The 24,769-nt window shown below is 44.8% G+C and overlaps 1 protein-coding gene across 1 annotated transcript; it reads left to right on the forward strand.

The window, feature by feature from the left end:
• The first annotated feature begins 1,171 nt into the window (after window positions 1–1,171).
• LOC146349076 (BPI fold-containing family B member 3-like) lies at window positions 1,172–21,059 on the forward strand. The gene is made up of 13 exons (XM_084851826.1): window positions 1,172–1,188; window positions 1,504–1,644; window positions 3,698–3,761; window positions 4,445–4,505; window positions 4,858–4,949; window positions 10,615–10,797; window positions 11,833–11,886; window positions 11,978–12,145; window positions 13,149–13,216; window positions 17,306–17,348; window positions 19,059–19,122; window positions 19,235–19,311; window positions 20,778–21,059. Exons 1-13 carry the CDS (start codon window positions 1,172–1,174, stop codon window positions 20,814–20,816), a joined length of 1,071 nt encoding a protein of 356 aa, XP_084707952.1. The 3' UTR covers window positions 20,817–21,059.
• Window positions 21,060–24,769: the final 3,710 nt, after the last annotated feature.

Raw genomic sequence — 24,769 nt, forward strand, 5'->3', positions numbered from 1 at the left:
CCCTCTCGAGTTTGTCTGCATCCTTCTTAAAGGGTGGTGCCCAGAACTGGACACAGTACTCCAGATGAGTCCTAACCAGTGCTGAGTAGAGGGGAACTAGTACTTCACGTGATTTGGAAGCGATGCTTCTGTTACTGCAGCCCAAAATAGCATTTGGCCAGCTGTGGCTCCACCTGATAGTTGTTGCATCTAGACCACTCTTAGCTAGTTTGCTCATCAGGATATCATGGGGCACTTTGTGGAAAGCTTTGCTGAAGTCGAGGCATATTATGTCCACAGCATTCCCACAGTCTACAAGGGAGGTTACCTGATCAAAAAGTGAGAGCAGATTCGTCTGGCAGGATTTTTTCTTCACAAATCCATGTTGGCTTCGAGTAATCACTGCATTGTTGTCAAGATGCTTACAGATGGATTGCTTCATCATCTGCTCCAGAATTTTCCCAGGGATTGATGTCAGACTGACTGGTCTGTAGTTCCCTGGTTCTTTCTTTTTGCCATTTTTGAAGATAGGGACAACATTAGCCCTCCTCCAGTCATCTGGCACTTCACCCGTCCTCCATGATTTCTCAAAGGGAATAGACAGCGGTTCTGAGAGTTCTTCTGCCAGTTCCTTTATTACTCTAGGAGGCAGTTCATCTGGCCCTGGAGATCTGAACTCAAAGTAATTAGGTGTTCCTTGACCATATGCCTATTGATCTCAAGCTGCAATCCTGCCCCTTCAGCCTGTAGTTCACCTTTTCCAGGGTTCTCATAGACCCTCTTTTGGGAGAAGACTGAGCCAAAGTAGGAATTGAGCACTTCTGCCTTTTTCCATGAATCAGCAATTCATGATTTGGATTGCTAAGGTGGCAGATGCCCACAGGCAGGTTAAAAATTATCACCCTGGTCAAGTGATCAGTTTGGGGTGGGCAGGAACTCCCAGGTACATATGGTGCTCCATGGCTCAGAACAGCTTCCCCATTCACTTCTACAGAGGGAGCCAATCCACATCCCCATTCCTTTGGCATACAGGTTGAGTTCCACCACTGAATGTGAAGCCTGATGTACACAAGAGATTCTTGAGCACAGCTATGCACTCACAGGGCTCTGAATTGAGGCATCACTGGAATTCTGCTTAAGTGACATGTGAATGGTTTTTTGTGTGGGGAAGAGACTATCCTACATTTTAGCCATGGGCTTGACTCAGAGGTAAAATCTGCAGGAAGTAGGTTCTGTAGAAAAGAAAAATGGACTCTGAATGTATACTGATAATAAATGATATTGTCCTAAAATAATATTTCATTATCTGTCTTTGTCAGAATAAGGGGTCTCAGAAACATCAGGTGAAAAAACACACACATCAAGGTTAGGAATATATGATGCATATATGGCATTTTTGTTATTTGTGCTCCGAATACTTGTGCCTAACAAAGAAGCCAGCACCATTTGAAAGCCTGCAGAATATTTTTGAAACTAGAGTTAGTTCAATAACTGCCACGTCTCCACCTCTTCTGGGTCTTCCAGGGTTCTGAGTGGACTGCTGAATCTTCTGGCGGAAGTGAACATCACAGCAACTGCCCGGCTGGCACAAGACAAGTCAGGAGCTCCCATGCTTGTCATTGAGAACTGTAAGCCCAATTTGGGTGGCATTCAGGTCCTGTCTGGGTGAGTGGAATGCCCATCGCTTCGGCTATTGGGTGGTATAGAAATGAAATGAAATGAAATGAAATGATAGATGATAGACAGATGATAGACAGATGATAGATAGATAGATAGATAGATAGATAGATAGATAGATAGATAGATAGATCGATCCTAGTGAAGCTTTGGGGTCATTTCCTAAGACACTTTCTCCTTCCCTGTGTCTCATGGCCACCTCAGCCATGAGGCACTCTTCATACACAAATTTACATCTGAAGTCTTGACAATGAGCTTTTAATGTTAAGTATTAACTTCAAAAATCAATACTTCTTTGCATTGTTTCTTCACAACTTCTAAATCCAATAGCAGCTAAGTGAGAATATTAAAAAAAAACTATATTGAAAGAATGAGCTTAAGGACTTTCTCTCCTTAATTAATTTTTGCTTTATTGATTTTAATCCATGTTGTTGTTTTTCCCCTATACCTTCTGTATTGTTTGAAATTTGTGTTCATTTTTTCAAATGAATAAATAAATCCAGGCTCCGAAGTTGCTCAAGGTGAACTGCAAGCATGCTGTGGTGCTTTTGCACACACTGCTGCAGACAGACCTTCCCAACAATCGGATTGAGGTGGCTGATCCACCCTAAGCAGATTTAGGAAAGGCCATGTCAATTCGCTCTCAGTGAAAGCTGAGTGAAGTTAGAAGAAATGCAAGATTCATTGACACACCAGAAGAACATTTGAATGGCCGACATACAGCTCATGTAGCCAGAGCTGGGTCCTGAAGTGAACTCTGCAAAACCCTGATCTGACTGCAAACGGGATCCATGAACGGCTGGTGTGTGTGTGTGTGTGTATCACACTATTAGTGACTTTGAAGAAGTGTGCACTGCTAATGATTCTTGCATTTACTGTGCTTCATAACAAGTACAATCCGAATTACCCTGAGATGCAGAGGCAGACAACACTTCTGCTTATCATTCTCCCATCAAAATGTGCTGCACATATTGCATATGTGTTACTCTTCTAATGAATGAATGACACCCATTATTTCAGCCATAGAACTCAAAGTTTTTGACATGATCTGCTGTCAAAGCATTGCAACTTTAATGTTCTTGGGTAATTCATTTTTAAGCACAGATCATTCACTGCTTCGTGTTACTTTCAAACTGGCAGCCTCTGCTGGGAAGAAGGGACATTATCTTGCCGCAGGGGTGGGCAACATGCAGCCTCTAGGGCCACATCCAGCTCTTGGCCCAATTTCATGTGGTTCTCAGCCTCATTTCAAGGGCCCTCTGCATGTGATCAGTTCAGACCTCTGGCAAGACCATTCTGTTCCTTCCGTGGCAGCCCGCTGGGTGGGAAGGAAGACAGTGGAGGGAGAGAAAAAGGGGTGATAGAAAGAGAAAAGGGCTGATCCAGCCACTTTTGGCTCTGACCACACCCACTGCTGGTTCAGGCTCCACCCACCACTCACATGTGGCCTCTGACAGATAACTCATGAGGGAATGCAGCTCTTGACAGAAGAAAGGTTGCCCACCCCTGCCTTATGGTCTAGGGCCCAGGACTGCTAACCAAGTACTCGATCACCTCCTTATCTTTGAACAAACACCCCATCGGAAGGCACAGAGACAAAGACTTTTCAGATGCTACAAATAAAGGTAGTGATTTTATTGTGCAGACTTCATCTCAGAGGATGAGATAAAGATGAAGCAGATATTAGCCATTTCTTACAAGATAAGTATTTTGAGCGGTATCACAACATCGCCTAAATGAGCTTCCCAGTTTGCACTGTTTGCTCCAAAAGTTATGAAATGTACAGCAATCAGAGCACCTTTGCTGTTCTGGATTCAGACTCCAACTCTGAATTCTTAGATTTCTATCAAGCTGCTGGTTTCCCATACTGACTTGTAGTCAGCTCCAGGTTACACTGAATGAAGGTCATGTCAGCAGCGAGTCAACACTATGTTGTAAAATGAGAGGCTGGTATTGACTTCCATATCCCTGTTAACCAGCTGCAATCAAAACAACAAAGAATGCCTGAAGATTAACAAGCCCACATTCTTTTCTTCTTTAGGTTCCTCCCACTGAGAATGGACAGGATCCTAACTGCTCTTCTGAACAATCTCATCCCTGGCGTGGTGAGTCTTCCAGGGATTTGCTTCACCAGGATTATCCTCCATCCCTTTTAGCCTTGTGGGTTCACTGAGCAGAGAGAGACCCAGAGAGCTGCTGCCAGTCAAAGTAGACTATACTAGACAGGATGGACCAATGACCTGACTAAATATAAGCCAGCTTCAAAGATTGATACAAGACAACAGTAAGCCAGTGCAGGTAGTCTAGGAGGTGGAACTTTTCAGAGAATCCTCAACAGCAAGTTCAGAGCACTGGTCCATGTAGCTTAGCACTCGTTCTAATAAACAAGACCATAGCAGGCCATAAGCAGTGCATAATGGGAAACCCATCTCTGCTGGGATCGAGAAGGGAAGAAGCTCCAGTCTGAATATGTGTGGATTATTTCACATCTGGCAATCATGATAGCCTATAGTTTCCTGCAAATGAATGGTGAATGTTGACCCCTTAGGGTCACAGTTGCACCTCTAGGAGGTCTCCTGGGTAAGAAGATGCCCATTTTTTAATTGTAGTGCCTTTCCCTAAAGCAGCTTTATGCATATATTTTGGGCTTATTCTTCATCCGTAAAGTGCTGCCTACAACCACAGACAGGGGCATATACCTTCCACATACCACACTGGGTAAAAGAAGCATTAAGTTCAGGGGCTTAATTATATTTCTCAGTCCTGATCTTTTCCCTCTCTGTTGCAGCTGTGTCCAGTTGTAGACCTTGTGCTGAATGTGTTGAACACTGTTCTTGGCACAGTCAACAGTAAGTTCTTTTGTTCCAAAGTTGCCCTGCCTTTTTTTGGATCCAGTGCAATCCCCGTTGTCCTTGAGCAGGCCTGAACAAGGATTCTAAGAGAATTTTTACAGGTAGCCTAGAAATCCCAGTTTAAATTCCATACCTGTACTAAATAATCATAGTTAATGTAAGGAATAAACTGTCAATAAATTTTCAATGAATTCCATGTCCTGTGACATTACGCAGTACATTTCCCATAATCATAACCTCTTTTCTGCAGCAGTAGATATATTACAGCTAGAGAAAGTACATTGATAGGAGGTGTGGAAAAGACGGCATGTGTTCGTCCTCTCTCATGTTCCTTTTTATTCTCCTGCAGGTGTGTGCCCATTTGGTATGCTAGGAAACCTGCATTATACTCTTGCTGGCCTGCCATGGTTCAACGGACAGCACATCATACTGAATCTGCATGTAAGGCACAATTTTCCTTTTGTACTTTAATGCATGAGATTCCTCGTAGGGATGGGGGACAAATTCAGTTTTGACTTTAACTTAGCTTACCTAAATTCGCCCCTTTGAACCAGGATGCAAACTGAAACTCAAGTTATTCTTCAAAATTCACACTTCTCCAAATTTTGCAACGGAGTTCTCCAATTAAAAAAATGTATAGAAAATTGCATATATCAGGGGAAAGTGTACACAAAAATGTGTATATTACTGAAAGGAACATGAAAATGCATTATATTAGGGAAAACTGCTTGCAAAAATCTATATACTAGCCAAAAATGCATACCGATATGCACGTATTAGGAGAAATGCACACAAGAATGCATAGACATTTTCATGTGAACGTGTGTGTGTGCATGCGTGCGTGTGTGTGTGTTTATATCTTGACATTCAGGACAAACTGAATTTATGACTGGAAAAATGAGAATCTGAAACTGAAAGATTTATCCATCCATGGTTCCTCCTCCACAGTATGTTGCCCAGTCTTACATCTAGTTTCCTGGGAACAGACCTCCTTAATCTCAATAGAGTATATGGGAAATATAAGGCAATTCTGTGGCTGATACACCAATCTTGAATGTGCGGGGCTTCCAAGCTGGTTTGGAGGTGGAAAAGCGTGTTGTTGTTGTTTTTAACTTCCAGGGTTGTTGGCTTTGCCAGAAGAGCTGTTGGCTGCTGTTCCCAGTCGTTGTTCTGACTATTTTAGGATTAAATGGTTACTTTATCACACCACCAGGACCCAAGATCTGGCCTCAGTATGCCACCAAAAAGTATCTTTGGGCTGGCACAATTCATCATGATCAGTATCTCTAGGAGAGAGGTAATATGACTTCTTGGGAGGGCGCATGGCTCAATGGCAGAATGCACGCTTTGCGTTCAGAAGGACTCTCAGATCCAATCCCAGGCACCTCCAATTTAAACTGATCTCAGGTAGCAAAGCTAGGTATGGCCCCTCTCCACCTGAGACCTTGGAGAGCTGCTGCTGGCTAAGTATGGATAGTTCTGGGCCGTAGTTCAGTGGTAGAGTACCTGCTTTGCTTGCAGAAGGTGCTAATAAGCATTTGTTCTGTAAGGGGAGACAAAGGTAGATATCTTACAATCTTAAGAGATATTTTAGTGTATGTTGTTGATGTTGTTGTTGTTGTTTTTAATAAAATTATTATATCAAAAAAAGAGAAGGCGTTACGTTTGATCCCAAGTATGTCCAAGTGGGTCTAGGAAAGAATCCTGCCTGAAACCCTGGAGAGCCATTGCTGCCAGTCAGTGTTGACGATACTGAGCTAGATGGGCCAGTGTTTTGACTCAGTATATGAAGATAGAGCTCAAGAAGTCCTTCTGATTGAGGCACAGCCAGTAGAGGCCCCCAGCGTGCAGGGACAGGGTCTTCTTGAAGATGGCTTGCTTTGGAATAGGGATGTCAGAGTATTTCGCCATGAATCTCAGGGAGGCCGAATGCCAGCGCATTCGGCCCCCCGAAATTGGTGGCAAAACGGTCTGCCCCCCCGCCCCCCCCAGGATGGGACTTACCTTGGGCGAATCCTCCTGGTGGCGGCGGCTCCAGTGGCGGTGCGGCGGCGGCAGCTGCGGAGGCCGGTCATCCAACTGGCTGCCGCCACCGCCATTTCCAGTAAAAAACAAACAAACAAACAAAAGTGATAGGCTACATAAAGATTTATGTAGCCTATCACGGCTAGATTTTTAAAAAATACCGTGATAGGCTACATAAATGTTTACGTAGCCTATCACAGCTGAGTAAAAAAAAAAAAACCCGCGCGTATGCAAATGGCAGAGCCCATGGGCGCCGCCATTTGCGTTCCTTATTTTGGCACATCTAGTCTACGTAAATGTTTACGTAGACTAGACATGCCAAAATAAGGAATGCAAATGGCGGCGCCCATAGGCGCTACAATTTGCGTACGCGCGGGTTTTTTTTTTTTTACTCAGCCGCTACGCTATTTGGGTTCCCCTTATTTTCACCGTAGTCTACGTAAATGTTTACGTAGACTAGACGTGCCAAAATAAGGAACGCAAATGGCGGTGCCTATGGGTGCCGCCATTTGCGTACGCGCTTTTTTTTTTTTACTCAGCCGAGATAGGCTACATAAACATTTACGTAGCCTATCACGGCTGACTGGAGGGACGCAAACAGCGGCGGCTATGGCCGCTGCCATTTGCGGGCCTGGCCGGCCAGGATTCGGGGGTGGAAGGACGGAGCGCCTCTCCCGCCGGCCAGAATTTTGGGGGGAGGGACGGAGCACCTCCCCCCTCCCCACGAATCAACTTTCGTTAAAGGTGACTTTCGTACATCCCTCCTTGGGAATGCAGCCCAAAGTGGGTGGTAAACGCCATCTAGGGTTGACTCAGTATAAGGCAGCTTCCTGTGTTCAATGGATATAGGTAGTCTGAATCATTGTCAAGTAATTTCCAGGGAGTAGCCACATTTTGAAACAAAATTCAAAGTGATCTTGATAGACTGGAGCGCTGGGCAGAAAACAACAGAATGAAATTTAATAGGGATAAATGCCAAGTTCTGCACCTAGGAAAAAGAAACCAAAAACACAGTTATAAGATGGGGGATACGTGGCTCAACAACACTACAAGAGAGAAGGATCTTGGAATTGTTGTCAATCACAAGCTGAATATGAGCCAGCAATGTCATGTGGCTGCAAAAAAGGCCAATGTTCTTTTGGGCTGCGTTAATAGAAGCTTAGCTTCCAAATCCCAGGAAGTACTAGTTCCCCTCTATTCAGCTCTGGTTAGGCCTCATCTGGAGTACTGTGTCCAGTTCTGGGCACCACACTTTAAGGAGGATGCAGACAAGCTGGAGAGGGTTCAGAGGAGGGCAACAAAGATGATCAGGGGACTGGAAACAAAGCCCTATGAAGAGAGACTGAAAGAACTGGGCATGTTTAGCCTTGAGAAGAGAAGACTGAGGGGGAGATATGATAGCGCTCTTCAAGTACTTGAAAGGTGGTCCCAGAGAGGAAGGCCAGGATCTCTTCTCGATCATCGCAGAGTGCAGGACACGGAATAATGGGCTCAAGTGACAGGAAGCCAGATTCCGGCTGAACATCAGGAAAATCTTCCTGACTGTTAGAGCAATACGACTATGGAACCAATTACCTGTGGAGGTGGTGGGTTCTTCCACACTGGAGGCATTCAAGACGAGGCTGGACAGCCACCTGTCAGGGATGCTCTGACTTGGATGCCTGCACTGAGCAGGGGGTTGGACTTGATGGTCTTATAGGCCCCTTCCAACCCTACTATTCTATGATTCTAAGAGTATTGTGGCAAAGATTAACAAACTTATTCTGGAATAAACCAGACTGGTGTAAGTCCCCAAATGCTCATGCCAGAATAAATTTGTTAATCTTTAAGGTGTCACAAGACTCTCTGTTGTCATTATAAAGCAAGGAATTAATATGTTCTTAGTTCATATGTACCAGTCAATCCAGGCTGGCAAAGACATCAACACAGATGACAAGAAAATCTCAAAAAATAGTTTAGGTGAACTGTTGGCCAGTCTCATTGCTAGTAACCCTTCAGCCAACCATATTCTGGCCAGATAAGCTTGATCTTCATGTTCCCTCTGCTGGCTAATGTGGGTTACTCCTCTTACAATGCACCAGACATTTGGAGTCCTTGAGAAGGCCAAACTACATGCAGTCACACAAAACTTTCCCATGATAATTTTAAAACCAAAAGCAGGAGCAGGAGGCTGCAATTGGTGCAGAGTGCAGGCAGGTGGGGAGGAGTTATTTAATCCTTTCCTGCTCAAAATCGTCTCCCAAACTGCCTTCCCACCTATTAGTACCTGTATCTTTTCCCTAGTGGGTGGGGAAGCAGGGCCCAATCTACATGGAAAAAGAATGAGAAGCACCTTCTGGTTATATATCTAGATTTTCATGAAATTGCTTTGGTCCATCAGGGGCACACGAAGCAAGAAATGCAGAGTATACACTACTGAAAAGCCCACTTTCATGGATCACACAGCACTTGAAACCCCCATAATTCGGGGTTGGGTGGGCGGAATAGAGCTGAATGTCATCAACCCCATAGGTGCTGCTTAGTGAATGAGAGAGGCTTGTTCCCCACCCCTGTCCATGCTTCCCTGCTCAGGGAAGTTGCACCGAATTAAGCCCCTGTAGTTTATCTCACACTTCTCCATACTCATTCACCACTGGGATATTGTGAAAGATTAAAAGATACTGCACTATTGTGAATGGGAAAAACAGGCTACATAATCTGAATGGGTGAAGTAGCTAGTGCGCCGTTGTGAATGCTTGAAACAGCGCTACTGTACTTTTATGAATGGAGGAAATAGGCTGCATGCTGTGAATAGGGGCTACTGTACTAGGCTACATATTGTGAATGGAAAACAGCACTACTGCGATAAGGTAAAAGGATGAAACAGTGTGAAGTAATGCTAATTAGGAAAGAAAGCCTGTATCCAAAAGTGCCCTGCTGCAAATGGGGAAAAAGAGGGAATGGGGGAAGGGGCAGCTCCATGCCTTGGCCACATCAGTGCCAGGTCACAGCCATGTCACAGAGGCTCACTCAGGATTTAATGCAGGGCACTCTGCAGCAGACCGCATGAGAGCCATGTTTCAGGAAAAAAGATGCACTAAACGTTCCAAAAATCAAATGCGCCTTTTCCAGAGGGAAGCTATGCAGTTGCTGCGGATTGGCGACGTCGTCATCTGCCACGAACAACCCTGATGTGCTTCCACTCCACTCGGCCGTGTAAATTGGGCCCAGGAGGAGTGGGGAGGGTGGTTTTAGGTAGAAAAATAGCCAGAGTGGAAGGATGAAAAGCAGCCCCTCCTCCTCTGCTCGCTGATCAAATTTGCACCCTCATGTGCTTTACTTTTATGTAGACGCAAGACTGCAAATTTGGCTGAAGCTGAAGAGATGTTACCTGCAATGGCACGTTATGTGTACTTTGGCCCTGAGCCAAACTGCATAGCTCAGCTCTGATGTGTACATTAAGCTCATGAAGTCAGCATAAGTTGGATGCTTGGTGCAGTGATTGGGTGGGTGAATGCTTGAACGTGTCAGGGTCAAAACAAAAACAAACCATTCACATGAAGATTGTTGGTGTTTGCTGATTTTATTGACTTTGCTGTTATCATTGGGTGGGATTTCGTTGGATGGCATTTTATCGTGTCAGCCACCTTGCAGGGGACTTTGGCCTAGAAATATTTTAAATCAACAGATACATAAAACTGGGCCAGTTGTCAGTGAGTTCCATTCCCAGCACATATTGGCACTAAGAACCTGAGTGCAAGGGATCCAGACAGGCCAAAGCCCCAGTACCTCTCCTTTTGCAAACTGCACCCTGGCCCTTGTCGACTGAATTGTATTCTTAACTTTGGCGCTAGCCAAGGGGTGTATGTGTGTCTGTGCTCTGATTCACATTTCAGCTGAGGGCAGTGGAGGCGGGCAGCTCCGATGTCAGTGGGGTGGCGAATCTGCTCCGGGTTTCAATCAGAACCAGTCAGAACACTAAAGGAGCTCTCCAAGGTGCTTCGCTGACATTGGAGCCACCAGCCTCCATTGGCCTGAGGTACAGTTTTGTGAAACCCAGAACGTTGTCCCTAAACCTATGTGCTTCTGACATCTCTTCCAGCTCATGGTTGTTAATCATGAAGGCAACACCATCAAGCTTACCCCTGCACAGCTGCCCTCTCTGCCTCTGCCTCCAGCTGTGGACCACACCTCACAGCTGCTTATCTCTGGCAACCTCCTTTCCTCTTTGCTCCAGATGCTCATGACAAGAGGAGCACTCAATGCAGATATCACTGAACACGTGGTGAGCTGCTCAGCCCTGAAACGGTAGAACATTCTTCAAAAGTTCACCCAGGCTTAGCTCCAGAAGGTTTAAGGGAAGAGCCTGAGGTCAGGGGTGGAGTTCTCACATGGCAGGCATCTTAGGCCTGGGTAGCAGAAAATTGGAAAGGGGAAGGGCTTCTTTTTTGGCACTTCCTCCTCCAGAGGTTTTCCGCTTAAACCACCTATTTCTTTTCTCTTGGAGGGGGCAGAATTGCATGGGGGGGTGTTGTTACAGAAACACACAGTAGTGTTAATTAAAAAGACCCTTCCCCCACACCCAGTCTAAGTAAGAAAGAAAGAACCTACAGCGGAGAAAAACTACACTCAATTGAATAGCATGTGCCGTTTGGCACCATGTCGAAGGGACTACAAGATACTACCGTATTGTCCATTTACTGCAGTTGTGAATGCCTGGCAGATTCTGAGAATAGTTTCATTACTCTGCCTCCCCCCAGAGAGCAGCTCAGGAAGGGAATACAGGTTAGATGTAAGGTGAGTAAGGGTTAAGCCCTCCAGATCCAGGTCTACTACCAAATGTCTATTTCAGCTTCAAGGTGGTTTGTCCAATGAAATGATCACCGTTTATTCAGCCAATCCTCCCTCTGAAGCTAGGAGTTCATGTTTGTGTGTAGTACTGGTTATCTAGGACCTCTACTGGGAGGTCCAATGTATAGCAATGCCTTGGTTCAAATCAAGCTGTATTTTATGCTTTTAATGGTGAACTTCCCAGAGAGCCTCAGCTATTGGGCAGTATAAACATGTAATAAATGAATAAATAATCCCAGCTTAGCCATGGGGCAATTCAACTGGTCTTGGTCACGTCACTAGTATTTGTCAGCCTCAGTGGTGCAGCTGTATTTTGGAACAATGTCCCCCCACCATTTTTCTTGGTTGTTGAGAGGATGAATGCAAAGGAAATCACCATGTGAAGCTGAAGGAACTGGGCAAGTTATGAATATGGCTTTTAAGAGACATTCATGGTCTAACTTCTTTTTATCTCTTTTGTCTCCCCCAGCTCCGTGGGTCTGTCCCATTGACAACATCTGCTCTCCTGTCAGTGCTGCCTGAGGTACAGTATTTCTACTGGGCATCTCATTTTTCAGGAAGATCTCTCCCCTCATGCTGAGTCCAAAACATTTGCCCTGTTCTGTTTGCCACAGATGTCTCCGCTAGTACCATCAGATCTGCCCCTGGTGGTCAGGATTAGAATTAGTGATGTTCCAGCAGTGTCTTTGCACAATGGGAAGGCCACTGTGATCCTTGTGGCCACGCTTGAAGTGCTAGCTCCTACAGAATCTGCTTTCATGCCCCTCTTTGCGCTGGATGCTGTAAGTAGCAAATGAGAGAATCGGGGTCATTGCTTACACATTCTCCACTATCGACTCTTTGTTGACTCATGTACTTGGCTCCTCTCTTCTAATCCTCCAACTTCCTTGTCCATAGTTATCATCTTTATCTGGACAGAGCCACTGTCACAGCAAATGGATCTTCAGTGGTTCAGAAGCTAGGCACTTTATCAGCACATCTTCTCTTAGTCAGACAGAACAGCAGGCCCATAACAATTGTGATTACAACCAGTGCCAGAATCTAGAGACGCGTTCATGCCTACACTCTTGAACTGTAGTAGTTCATTGCATAGCTGTCAAGCCCTTCACTTCTGTATTATCCTACTGCCAACCCAGTTTACTTCCTGCTGAGCTGGCAGCATGGACAGGAGAGAAGCAAAGTACTTTACTACTGCTGCAATACACCACTTGTGTTTGAGAATACGTGGGCAGTAGTGAAGGAAATATGGGTACACTACCACTTGTTGGGAGTGTAGATGTGAATAGCTCTTAAATTAGGATATGGGAATCTGCTGAAGACACCGATGGTTGTCATAAGGTCAGAAAGTCGGAAACAGTTAAATGCATTGACATCCAATCTCCTCCCCACCACCATGAGATGGGATTATCCATGCACCCTCCCCCACGCCTGCAACTTACGCACTGCAGAAGGTGATGGCAGACAAAAAGATCCCAGTGGTTTAAGTGAGTGAGCAACGGCAGTCTCCCCACCCTGAATATCTAGAAAATTAGGTCTGGATGAGAATTTCTTCCTGGCCCCAGGTATGTTGACCAGACAGAGAGCAAAACTCTCCCACTTAGTCTTCCCAAAGGAAATTTGGATTGCCTGTTGCTGAAAGCCACTAGATTCCCCAAGATCACATGTGTGGTGAAGAATCACCCATCCTGACCATGATGAGACACACGATGCTAGAATAGTAGAGGTGGGTTTCCAAAGGCATCAGAGAAGGAATTGGTCTCATGCATGATGATCTTGTGATTGCAGAATATCAGCCTGAATGGAGCCCTCACCATTACAGGAACAAAGCTGGGCATCTCCTTATCCTTGCAGAGGTAAATGGATCCTTAATGCGTAAGATATCATTCATCCTGCCCTACGGAATAACAAAGGGCAGACAATGTCCTCTGGTGATGAGTATTTATTGATATGCTGTATCTTTCAACAGCACACCTTATGCAGAGATTCCATACATTCCAATCAGGCTTATACAGGAGAACCTCCATTGGACCATGCCTTGTTTCTAGAGTCCAAGGTCCAATGTGCTTTGGGTGTGTCCTATTGCTTCTAGAAGCTTCTTAGAGTGGATTGGTGAGAGGTGTGGAGCCGCCTTGCACTGAAGATCCCCGGGGAAGGAACCCTGTTTTGCAACTGGGCTCCTTGCATGTTGGCAGTGAGTCAACCTACAACATTTCCTGGAACATTTCTAAGGCTGCATCCTTGAAGTGATTAACTGGATAAAATAATCAGTTAAAATCTTTCTAATCATCTTAAAAGGCATCCCAATTAATTTGGCTTTTAAAAGAAAATTAAACATTAAACATTAGAACATGTTTATTGGCCATGCTTGCTGGGGATGATGGGAGTTGCAGTCCAACAAAATCTGGAGGGCCATGCATTCCCCACCCCTGATCTAACTGCATGGGAAAATGCTTTCTCCCCCGTCCCCCACAAAAATGTATAGATTTTGTCATTTGCCAATTGATACAGATACAATCAATTACTGATTTGATTAGTGCTTAATTAATTGTAGATACTGCAGCATGAGTGTAATGTACTCCCAGTGAAGTATCACATGTGTCATCATCACTCACCATCTTCTCCTACAGCAGTTGCAGACTCCAAACAGTAATCGAGATAAAGTATGCATCTATTTAACTCAACAAAAATTTGAACATTTTAAAACATTTTGTTATTTATTCATTATTTATTTATTTACAATATCTATATACCACTCCACATCAAAAGATTTTGCAGCAGTGAACAGCAAAGATAAAAGAAGAAAACACCATGTTAAAACAATTCAAAAATTTTAAAAGAAACAAATTCTGAATCTAATAAACCTTGGCTTGTCACTCAAGGAAGGCCTCTCGAAATAACAATGTCTTCAGGAGGTGCCGGAAGCAACCTAATGTTGGCACCTGCCTGACCTCCAAAGGCAGGGAGTTCCACAGGAAGGGGCCACCACACTGAAGGCTCTTTTCCTGGTGGACTCCAGCCGGGCCATGGATATATGTGGAACCACCAGGGACATGCCTTCAGATGACCTCAGGTTAGTAAGGGAGAAGGAGCTCTTTCAGTTATCTTGGTCCCAAGTTGTTTAGGGCTTTGTACACTAGTACTAATACCTTAAACCTGGCCCGGTAGTGAATAGGCAGCCATTGCAGTTCCCTCAAAGGAGTTGCATGCTGAAAAGTGGAAGCTCCTGACAACAGCCAAGCTGCTGCATTTTGCACTAGCTCCAGCTTCCGGACCAGCCTTAAGGGCAGCCCCACATAGATCGCATTGCAGTAATCCAGTCTTGAGGTTATTAATGCCTGTACCACTGTGGCAAAGCTATCCCTGTTCAGGAGAGGACGTAGCTTGCAAAGGAGCTGATGCTGGTAAAAGCCACTTGGGCCTCCAGCAACAATGATAGATCTAGGAGTACCCCCAGACTACGAACCTGATCTTTCAGAGGAAGTGCGACCCCATCCAGAACAGGCAATGAGCCTGTCTCCTGAACCCAGGAACCACTTACCCAGAGGGCTTCCATCTTGCCAGGATTCAGCTTCAGTTTATTGGCCCTCATCCTGACCATTACTGAGTCTAGGCATTGATCCAGGACTGGCACAGCCTCTCCCAATTCAGATGTCACAGGGAGACAGAGCTATGTGTCATCAGCATACTGATGGCATTTAGCTCCAAATCCCCTAATGACTGCTCCCAGCGGCTTCATATAGATGTTAAACAACACTGGGGACAAGATGGTACCCGGCAGCACCCCATAGCTCAACTGCCAAGGGGCTGAGGAATAGTCACCCAATGTTACTCTCCGAAATTGGCCCCGCAGGTAAAATCAGAACCACTGCAACACAGTGCCTCTGATACCCATCCCACAGAGTCAATCCAGGATGATACCATGGTCGATAGTATCAAAAGCCAATGAGAGGTTGAGCATAATTAACAGGGTTGCACTCCCCCTGTCCCTCTTTCAATAAAGGGTGACCAAGGCTGATTCAGTCCCATAACCAGGATGAAACCCAGATGGAAATAGGTCTAGATACTCAGCATCCTCCAAGGGTGCCTGCAGTTGCTCCACCATGGCCCTCTGAAGTACCTTGCCTAGAAAAGGGGCATTTGCAACTGGGCAGTAGTTGTCTAATACCGTTGGGTCCAGAGTGGGCTTCTTCCGGAGTGGCTGCACTACTGCTTCCTTAAGGACACCAGGGACCACCCCTTCCTGCAGGGAAGCATTTATCACTCCCTGGACCCACCCAGTTATACCCCCTCAGCTAGCTTTTATTAGCCAAGAAGGGCAGGGATCGAGAGGGCATGTGGCTGGTCACATTGCTGCAAGCACCTTGTCCACATCATCAGGCTGCAGTAACTGAAACTGATCCCACAGAATCAGGCAGATGGTGGCATCAGACACCTCAACAGGAACTGCATTCAGCATTGTTGCTGCAATCTGTCAAGAAGGTTGACTAGAGAGTCCAGCTCCTCTACTTCTGATGCCTTGCAGTATTCATTGTCCTAATCCCTTTTTAATCTCTTTGGCCTGCTATGGAGTCTCTCTAGCCCAGATGTGTCGCCTATAAGGAATGATTTTGTCAAGTTCACCTCTAGGAGAGTGATTCCTATCCCCAGTATTTAGATAACATGAAGTTATCAGCTAATTGATATACATTCTCCTATGAAGAAAGTATAGCTTGTCTTTATTGTGGGTCTAGTAAGCATTTGTATTAAATCAAAGGTTTGAGATACAGTCTTTATTAAAAAAAAAGCCTAACTACTTCAAACTATATAGCAATACTTATATCGGGACAAGATATGGTATATGTGAACACAGAACATATGCAAAAATACAAAGTGGTAGATGAAATAATCAAAACACATTTCAAAAAGCTTTCTAAGGAGCATGCCTCTATCCAAAAAAGTGTAAAAATGTCTTACCCACTACGGTATTCCTGAGCTCTTTCAAAAGGAGGTAAAGATGAGGACCAATGTTCTCATCATGAAATCTCACAGGTCTGCCCCTTTATATGATTCCTGATGCACTTGTACATGATGGGCCAACAAAGAAAAGAACTTAAAACTCAGCATTTTTTTAATTAATTCTACCAAAATTTCCACCTATGGGCAGGAAGTAATATCTTTATTTCATATTTTGGTCCGCACTTCTGAAAACAAGGGCCTTGACTTTGGGTCATATCTGAGTTTACTTCTTTTGACCAACTATTGTCTTTAGGCTAGCTTAACCATGAACTGGTTTGGATTCTATTCACTACTTAAAATGTTTCATCTTATCTTCACTCATTTACGTCAAAAGCAGAAAATATTAACAATGCTATCTTTATTATCTAACCAGCTAGCCATGTCCTGAACTCCTTATCTGATCCATGAGTTATTTTTTCCTGGGTTTAGTTGGAAAAAAAATCAGCCTTGTCTGTTGCTTGGTGCTTAGGTAAACAATGACTAAGGGTGCAATCCTATGTATGTTTAGCTATGCTAGCTGGGGAATGCTGGTAGTTGTAGGACTTATTTCTTTCTAAACATGCTTAGGATTGCTCTCTAGGAGGCTAAGAGATCCAAGGTGAAAAATGCTGTGAAAAGTTACAGTGGGAGTCAAACTGAATGAATACATCTGCTAGAATCAGAATGCTTTCAGTTTAATAGATGAGGTTATCATATTTTTATACTTCCTTTAATATCCTTTATAAGATGTAGAGAACAATAAAAAGGTAAAGATGATTAGTGAACATGTTTCACAGAATGCAAGAATCTTATGAAGTTCAAGAAGACACAAAGTGCCAGAATAAAAATATTTAAACTACAGTGCAAAGATTCTGGGACAAAAATAAATATAAGAAAAACAGAAAGTAAAAATGAGTCCATATTTCCTCTGATGTCAATGACACTTTGATTTTCATTCTTTTTCACAGCATCTCCCTCAGAGTGTCTTCTTCACAAATCGGGTCTTTTGATGTAAGTTAATGTCTTCCACAAAATGTAAAATACAGACTGCACAGCACCCAGTATACATGTATGACAGAAGCCATATTTCATTGATCCATGGACCTGAAAGTCGGTTGTGTGCTTTTGGCCATCTTTGAGTTTACATCTTACATTGATACACAGATGAACTAGCAGGGCTGCGCTTGCATACCACTTTGGTCCAAAGCCCAAATAACACGTCAAAGCGGGCTGCTTTGGAGGTGCCTCTGCATGATATGAGGTGGAGCAGAACAGTAATGAGGTGCCCCAAAGCGAAGCGGCTTGTGTACAAAGCACCTCGTCTGATGCGGTGATTCGTTCTGAGCAGCCCAGACAGCCTGGTACCAAAAGTATCAACTTGAAAAAGTCCAGCGAGGGGTTGAAGGGGAGGGAGGGGGTAAGGGATGAGGAAGAGAAGGAGGAGGGAGGGAGAGAACTTTGGCGAATGGAAACTCCAGCTGCCAAATCAGGGCTGAACATAACCCATCAATCTCCAATCAGTGACAGTGGTGGAGAAGGAGCGGAAGACTGAATAACTGGAGAAAAAGTCTGCATTTCAGAGACAGAGATCATTCTGGTGGTGTTACTTAGGGATGTGAGAACCTGCCCCTGTCTGTGTTCTCCAGATGCCCACCCACCCAACCCCTGCTCCACTTGCCGGTCCCTCCTCCACAATCGCCATGTGCACTCTTCCCTGACACATTTTTATGCTTTAGTCTATGGGAGGAAAGTGTGCATTTGGGGTGCATGCTTGGAAAAGTGTGCATTTTTCATGTGTGAAAATGTGCACTTTTCCTGTTGGGGAAAAAAAGAAGACTCTTATGTTCAGGACCAAGAATGAGATGAGCACTGAGGTGGAAAACAGAGAACCTTAACAAGCTCAGAGTAAACTCGTTCTCCTCTCATCCTCAGGTACTTAGGTGTGTAATTGCTTTTGTCAGTCTTAAGAACAGGATAATGAGGAGTTGTCTCAGTGTTTGCTTGAAAGTTGATTTTATGCAGCAGTGAGAGAGTGGAGATGTCTTTTCCAACTGAGATTCTTTTAAATATCTTCCAATTATTGAAAATGCCCCAGACGTTGCTACTTTTTTCTCTATGTATCAGTTACCAGTCTCTAATGATAACAAAACAGGATGTCTGTCTGTCTCTGTCAGCACCAAGACCATGAAACCTAGGCACCCTAAGGGAGTGGCTTTGTGAGGAATCCCTGAGGGACAAATTTGGCCCTGGGGCCTGAGCTTCTGCACCCCGCATTGTAGATTATTATTTATCTGTGCATGTCTTCTCCTGTTTTACTGCTTTATTGGTTTAGGACTGTATGATGGTATTGTTTTATTGGTGTTGTACCCTACTTAGGGATCATTTTGTAGTGAAAAATGGGTATTGGATTTTATAAATACAGACAGACAGACATATTTTAACAGTTAACACTCCTAAAACATCAGGATCCTTGTTGCTGAGCTTCTGCCCTTCCTCTGAGCTATAGCCCCTCCCCAAATAGGAAAGCTACCTGGTGTAGAACCCAGGCCCCTGTTCAAGACAGAAATCACGTAGCCACATGAACACTTGAATGTTTGTGGTACTAATGGTGAAGTCACATCATAACAGTGGGCAACATTGCAAAAATATTTCAGATGAAACCAATGGGACAGCGCTTCTTCTCTCCACCTGATTTACCACAACCTTCTCGCTTTGTTGCAGGTTGATGCCCTCAAAAACTGGATCATGAACATTCTACAAATTGGATATCTGCCTGTGATAAATGGTAGGCAACCATATTTCTACTGTTATGTGTATAGTATCAGTGTCAAAGTTCTACATTTGGGATAGAACAACCATGTAACATGTCTAACACTGGTTCTTTGGTTTTATTTCAGGTGCCCTGGATATAGGAATCCCGCTCCCTAACCTCTTCAGTTTGAACTTTGCCAGTGGTGTTGTGAACACTACTGAAGTAAGAACCCAGTTGTTCATTTCTTGAAAACTATTGTTTAATAGTTTGCCTGGAGGTGACGGACTCAACCTTGGGGGAGCTGGGGGTGGTGACAGCCAACAGGAAGCTCTGGCGTGAGCTGGTCCATGAAGTCACGAAGAGTCGGAAGCGACTGAACAAATAAACAACAAATAGTTTGCCAGCCATTATCTTGAATTGGACACCTGAATATATCTGCAATGAGCTTCAAAATCCACACAGGACTACTGGAAGAGTAGATGCTACCCTTGTACAACTTCCCAAAATAAATTCACTTGCATTTTTCAAATCCCAGAATTTAAATTTGGAGACTTGAAAAGGTCCGTCCAGATGACCTGAACATTCAGAGTTTTAAAATGTTTCAGAATTTAAATTTTTCACCCCAGAATCTATTTCTGCATCCAAAAGTCAATCCCTTCATTCCCCAAACAGTATCTGAAGAAGAAAGTAATCATCTCTAGAATCTGAGGCCCAGTCCTGACTTCTGAATGGGGTGTGTGTCAGGGGTCCCTATGTGTTCCCTCTACAACTTCACCCTTCCCAGTTGATGAACCGCAAAACAGAACACAATGAAAAGATGTGTCTCTTGTTCGCCTGTGTGTGGGGATCCCAACTGCCTGAGCCAATGTGACATTGCAAAGCAGTCACATAACATCTAACTGCTGAGGAGGGAGGAATCCATCACCAAGGTCTTGAAACCAGTGCAGTTACTGTGAAGGAAGTGGAAGCCCGTTCGGCTGGTGGGGGAAAAATTGCACAGGGCCAAGAGGCGAGAAGTGCACACGTGGAACTGGCAGGAAGGGGAAGAAAGATGGTCTGAGCAGGGGAGGCAACGTCCCTGAGGGGAGTTGGACCTAGAGAGAGGAACGTCACCAGGAGTGGAGGCTGGTGGCTCCAGTGTCAGTGGGGTGGTGAATCCACTCTGCGTTTCAGTCAGAACCGGTCAGAACGCTAAAGGAGCTCTCCAAGTTGCTTGGATAGGTCCTTTAGAGTTCTGACTGGTTCTCACAGAAACTTGGAGCAGATGCACCGCCCCACTGGCATTGGAGCCACCAGCATCCGCTGGTCACAAGTTCTATGAGGAGGCAGTTGAACAGGGATGGAATGGGCAGCTTCTCGCAAAGCAGGGGCCTCTCGTGCTCACATCAACAGTGACTTGAGCAGGACTGACGGCTTGTTCCATGAAGCCCATCCTCCAACCTGGTACCCTCTAGATGTGTTGGACTGCAACTCCCATGCTGGCTACAAATGATGGGAATTGCAGTCCAACACATTGGGGGAGCACCAGGTTGGGAAAGGATGAAGTAAAGAGCATCCTTTACCTTTAGGTTATAAGAGGCAACCGAGTGAGACATGGAATGAACAGGAGAGAAAAAAGAGCCGGATCGATTTTATTCCAGAAAGGGGAGCTGACTGCATCTTGACCATGTCACTTTTGTTCTTGACAGAACACAGTCATGGTAAATATGACTCCTAAACTTCTCTAGAGAAGATAGCTGTGGAATGAGCTCTGAGGCAGAAGAAGACACCTCACTTCCTGCTGTTCCCAGTGACATCTTGGCTCAAGGCTTGGACTGCAGAAGAAGCATCGTCTGATCCGACTGTAGCTTCTCATTCAGTTGCAGACCTGCTTCAGGTCCCACCTCCAGAACTGTAGAGCTCTTTTGTACCATCTGACACACACAGCTAACTTAACTTGTTCAGTAAAAGATGTCACCTTTTCAGCATTTATAATGTGTGTGTGTGTGTGTTTGTTCCCTCTACTTTAATCCATTTTGAATATGCTCAAGGGATGTAGATGCTTTGCCCATGGAAAACCTCAGCGAGTTGAAACACATCCATAAAATAATATTGTCGGATGAGCTGATGGCTCCTTGAGAACCGCTGGTGAAACCGTCGAAACGTATGCACATTCTTGCCCCCTCAGTGTAAAACTGGCAGCTTGGGTTTTTTCATAAAAGGCCTTTTACATAAATGGCAGCTGTAAAGGGGCCGTTTATGCAACATTACAGATGTGGATGGACCATTCACACCTGCAATCTTGTGTAAATGGCTGCTTTATGGCTGCATTTACGTAAAAGGCCTTTTATGGAAAAAACCAAGCTGCTTGTTCTACACAAAATGGAGGATTGCTGTTGGGGGGGTGGCTGGCCACATGCCATGCACCGGGCACCTGCGGACCATGCAGCAGCTCATCCAGGGAGCTGAGCAGGGGCAGGTAAGTGGTGCTGTCCACAGACTGGAATTTGAAAGGCCGGGGGGGGGGGGAGTCCACTGGACCCCTCCCCCGTCTCAGACTCCTGCAACATCCCTACCTGGCATCTCCTCCTTCACAAAATTATCCTTTCACCAGATGAAAACAAATGCTTGAACGGGGTAGTGTTATGTGCTCTCTGTCTTCTCCTGGTGTGCTGTGGGTCGCTGGCCCATTTCAGTAGTTGTACTGCTGTAACTAAAGTCAGCACCCACTAGCATTTCTCATAGGGCGGGCTATGGTGTGGTTTTACAGAGGAGAGATTATGTTGTTTTTCTCCTTTTAACTGAGGAAAATGAGCTGATGGCATTTGAAATTGCTTCTGTTTGGGAAGGTTACATCCCTTATTGCATAACACTTGTTCAAGTGGGGATTTAATTGCAGATTTTATCTTGCCAGGGTATTAACTGTTTAGTTTATTAGGATAAAAGTGCCATTGTGATCGGATGGCAAGTTTAATCTGTACCTGACATTAATCTTAGCACCTTTCTGAGAAAGGCTCCAAAGTGTCAACATGGAACGTCCATCAGTTCTACTTCAGTTGGGTGGACATCATGGATCTTTTCAGAATAATCTCAGGAAAAGCTGGTCAGTCTAAGAGACAGACTATCCCAGAAATGTGACACTTCACAGTGGACCAGTGTGGATAGCGTAGTCTGGAAAGAGCTTTTATTGGCCCCAAGTTAATATCCTTATTATTTTGGAATCCTTCCATATTACCTAATTTTTTCTCTTCAATTGCTCTGAGTTGATTCTACAAACCTTTTCATCCTCCCACTATCCCTGTGTAGTAGAACATTTCAGAGGCAACTTTTTCAAGGCTCAGTTCAGTTACCTTATGAGGAGAGTGATCTAGAGACTGGTAAGTGTTTGTGTAATATCTGTTTACTTACAAATATATACAGTGAGCAGATCATGGAGGAAAACAGACAATGCTAATGTTTTAAAGCACCATCATTTCCCCCAAAGCAACAGCCAATCTTTGCAATGAGCCAATACTCTTTCTTGCCTGCAAACCCCCAAAGTTTTGTCTCCTTCACGGGGTATATTTTTTCCTCAGCCCCCTACCCAAGCCGGCAGGGTGTGTTCAATAGTAGCCACCAGCCATCAAAGGCCACTAGGCAAGATGTTTTAGGCAGTAAACTATACAGAGGTCTTAAAAGAAAGGCATTTTGCATATCCAAAGAGGATAACTGCAACAAAATTTAATGCACTTTTAAAGGCAGCATATCAAAAAGGCAGTCAGCCAACAGGGCTGCTCCATGCTTATATGACAACTGTGGCTTCAACAATACTGTTTGCTGCAGTAAATATATAGTGTATGGAAGGGAGACACAGAGCTCCAAGCTGTGAACAGTGCCAGGGAATCACATAATGTGTGACGAGGCAATTTGTTATCCTGTGTAAAAAGCATCTTGTGCTTTCTGATCCTGAGGTACATTTTGACTAAGATCCGACTCACACAAAACTCGGCACAGATAGCCAAGACTGACTCTGGGCCGCCTGAAAGCCAAATGTCACAGGTAACATCCTCTTTTTGTTACTCAAACTAAAAATCAATCCCACATACATTTTTTTTAATCCTCAGGAATGGAAGTAAAGGCAGACCTATGAGCATCCTTCTCCCTAACCCCTTCTTTCTTGGGTGAGCAAATAGCCTTTTATATACCTTCTCCAGCTCCACACCCTCACCCAAGTATGGCGTCAGCAACCTTTTTGGGCTACGGGCACATTTGGCAATTTCTGGGCACTACCACAATATGGCTGCCATTTCCTGGGCACCACCACAATATGGCTGCCATTTCCTGGGCACCACCACAATATGGCTGCCATTTCCTGGGCACCACCACAAAATGACTGCCATAGAAGGCATGGCAAAGGACATGTCACTTGCCCAGAAGACTGACTACAAGGCAGAGGTGGGGGTCTGACCCCCAGCATACTAAACAACTCCTTTGAATCCACAGTTTTCAGCACCAACAGAAACCTATTTCAGAGCAATCCTAGCTGCCAGTAAGAAAATGTGCTAATTTTAAAAACAAAAAGAGGGAGGGCAGGGCACCTTGGTGAGAACCAATAAAGGTGTCCAGGGGCACATTAATGCACATGGGCAGCATGTTGCATACCATTGCCTGTTACATGAAAAAAAATGTGAGCAAAAAGGAACCTTAAACATGGGCGCACTTGCAATGCTGCAGACATTTAACTAATAAACACAGTTCACCAGACACACTGAACACTGTTGAATAGGCAATAGTGTCTCCCATGGAGCCTGGATGCCCTGGTATTAGGAGCACATTCATGAAAAAAAATAAAAATAAAGAACAACTGACAACCCTATGAACAACAAAAATGCATTTATTAGGAGAAATGCGCAGCAAAATGCATCCTGATTTTCATGTGAATATTTTAAAAAGTAACACTTGGAATGCGTCCTTGCAGCATTGTGTGAAATGTTGTGAATTGTTGGGTAAGGGCAACATGAAAATGTCCTGAACACTGAGATGAAAGAGATGTGGAGCTCCAAAACACAGGACCAGCCCTACCATTAGGCAGAGTGAGGCAGCTGCCTCAGGCAGCAGCTGCCACTGCCAGGAAGCAGGGATGGTGGTAATGTGTTGGGGGACAGAGCTGTCTGTGCCACCCAGCTTGCCCTCTACCCCCTAAGCGGGTCCGAATAGCCCTGAGGCAGTCCGAAGTGAAGTGGGTCACCCGTGAAATGCCTCGGTGCGACTCGGAGATTCAGAGCTATTTTGAAGCCATTCTGAAGCCCAGACAGCCTGACTCTAAAATGTATCAGCCTGTGAAAGATCAGGGAGGGGGCAAGGAGGAGAAGGGAGGGGAGAAAGAGCGAGCCTTGGCGAATGGCAACACCAGTTGCCAGATTAGGGCTGAACTTAACCCAGCAGTCTCCGATCGGTGACAGTGGTGGAGGAGGGCAAAGGCGGGAATGCTGACTATAACTGGAGATCTGTCTGCTTTCATTTCTCTGTGAGAGAGAGCTGGTTACGAAGAGAGTTGGCCAGCGAGATCTGTGTGGCGTCTGTGTTCTGCTGCAGCTTCACCTGTCGATCTTCTTCCTTCCCACCCAGCCCTTCCCAATTCCGCTGTTCCCATTAGTCTTCCTTTTCTTTCTTTTCTAGATTCTTTATTTACCCCCCAAAATTAAAATTCCTTGACTTGTTC

This window comes from Heloderma suspectum, chromosome 4 (genome assembly GCF_057233095.1).
Source record: "Heloderma suspectum isolate Gila_16-S chromosome 4, 16-S_ref, whole genome shotgun sequence".
Classification (NCBI taxonomy): Eukaryota; Metazoa; Chordata; class Lepidosauria; order Squamata; family Helodermatidae; genus Heloderma; species Heloderma suspectum.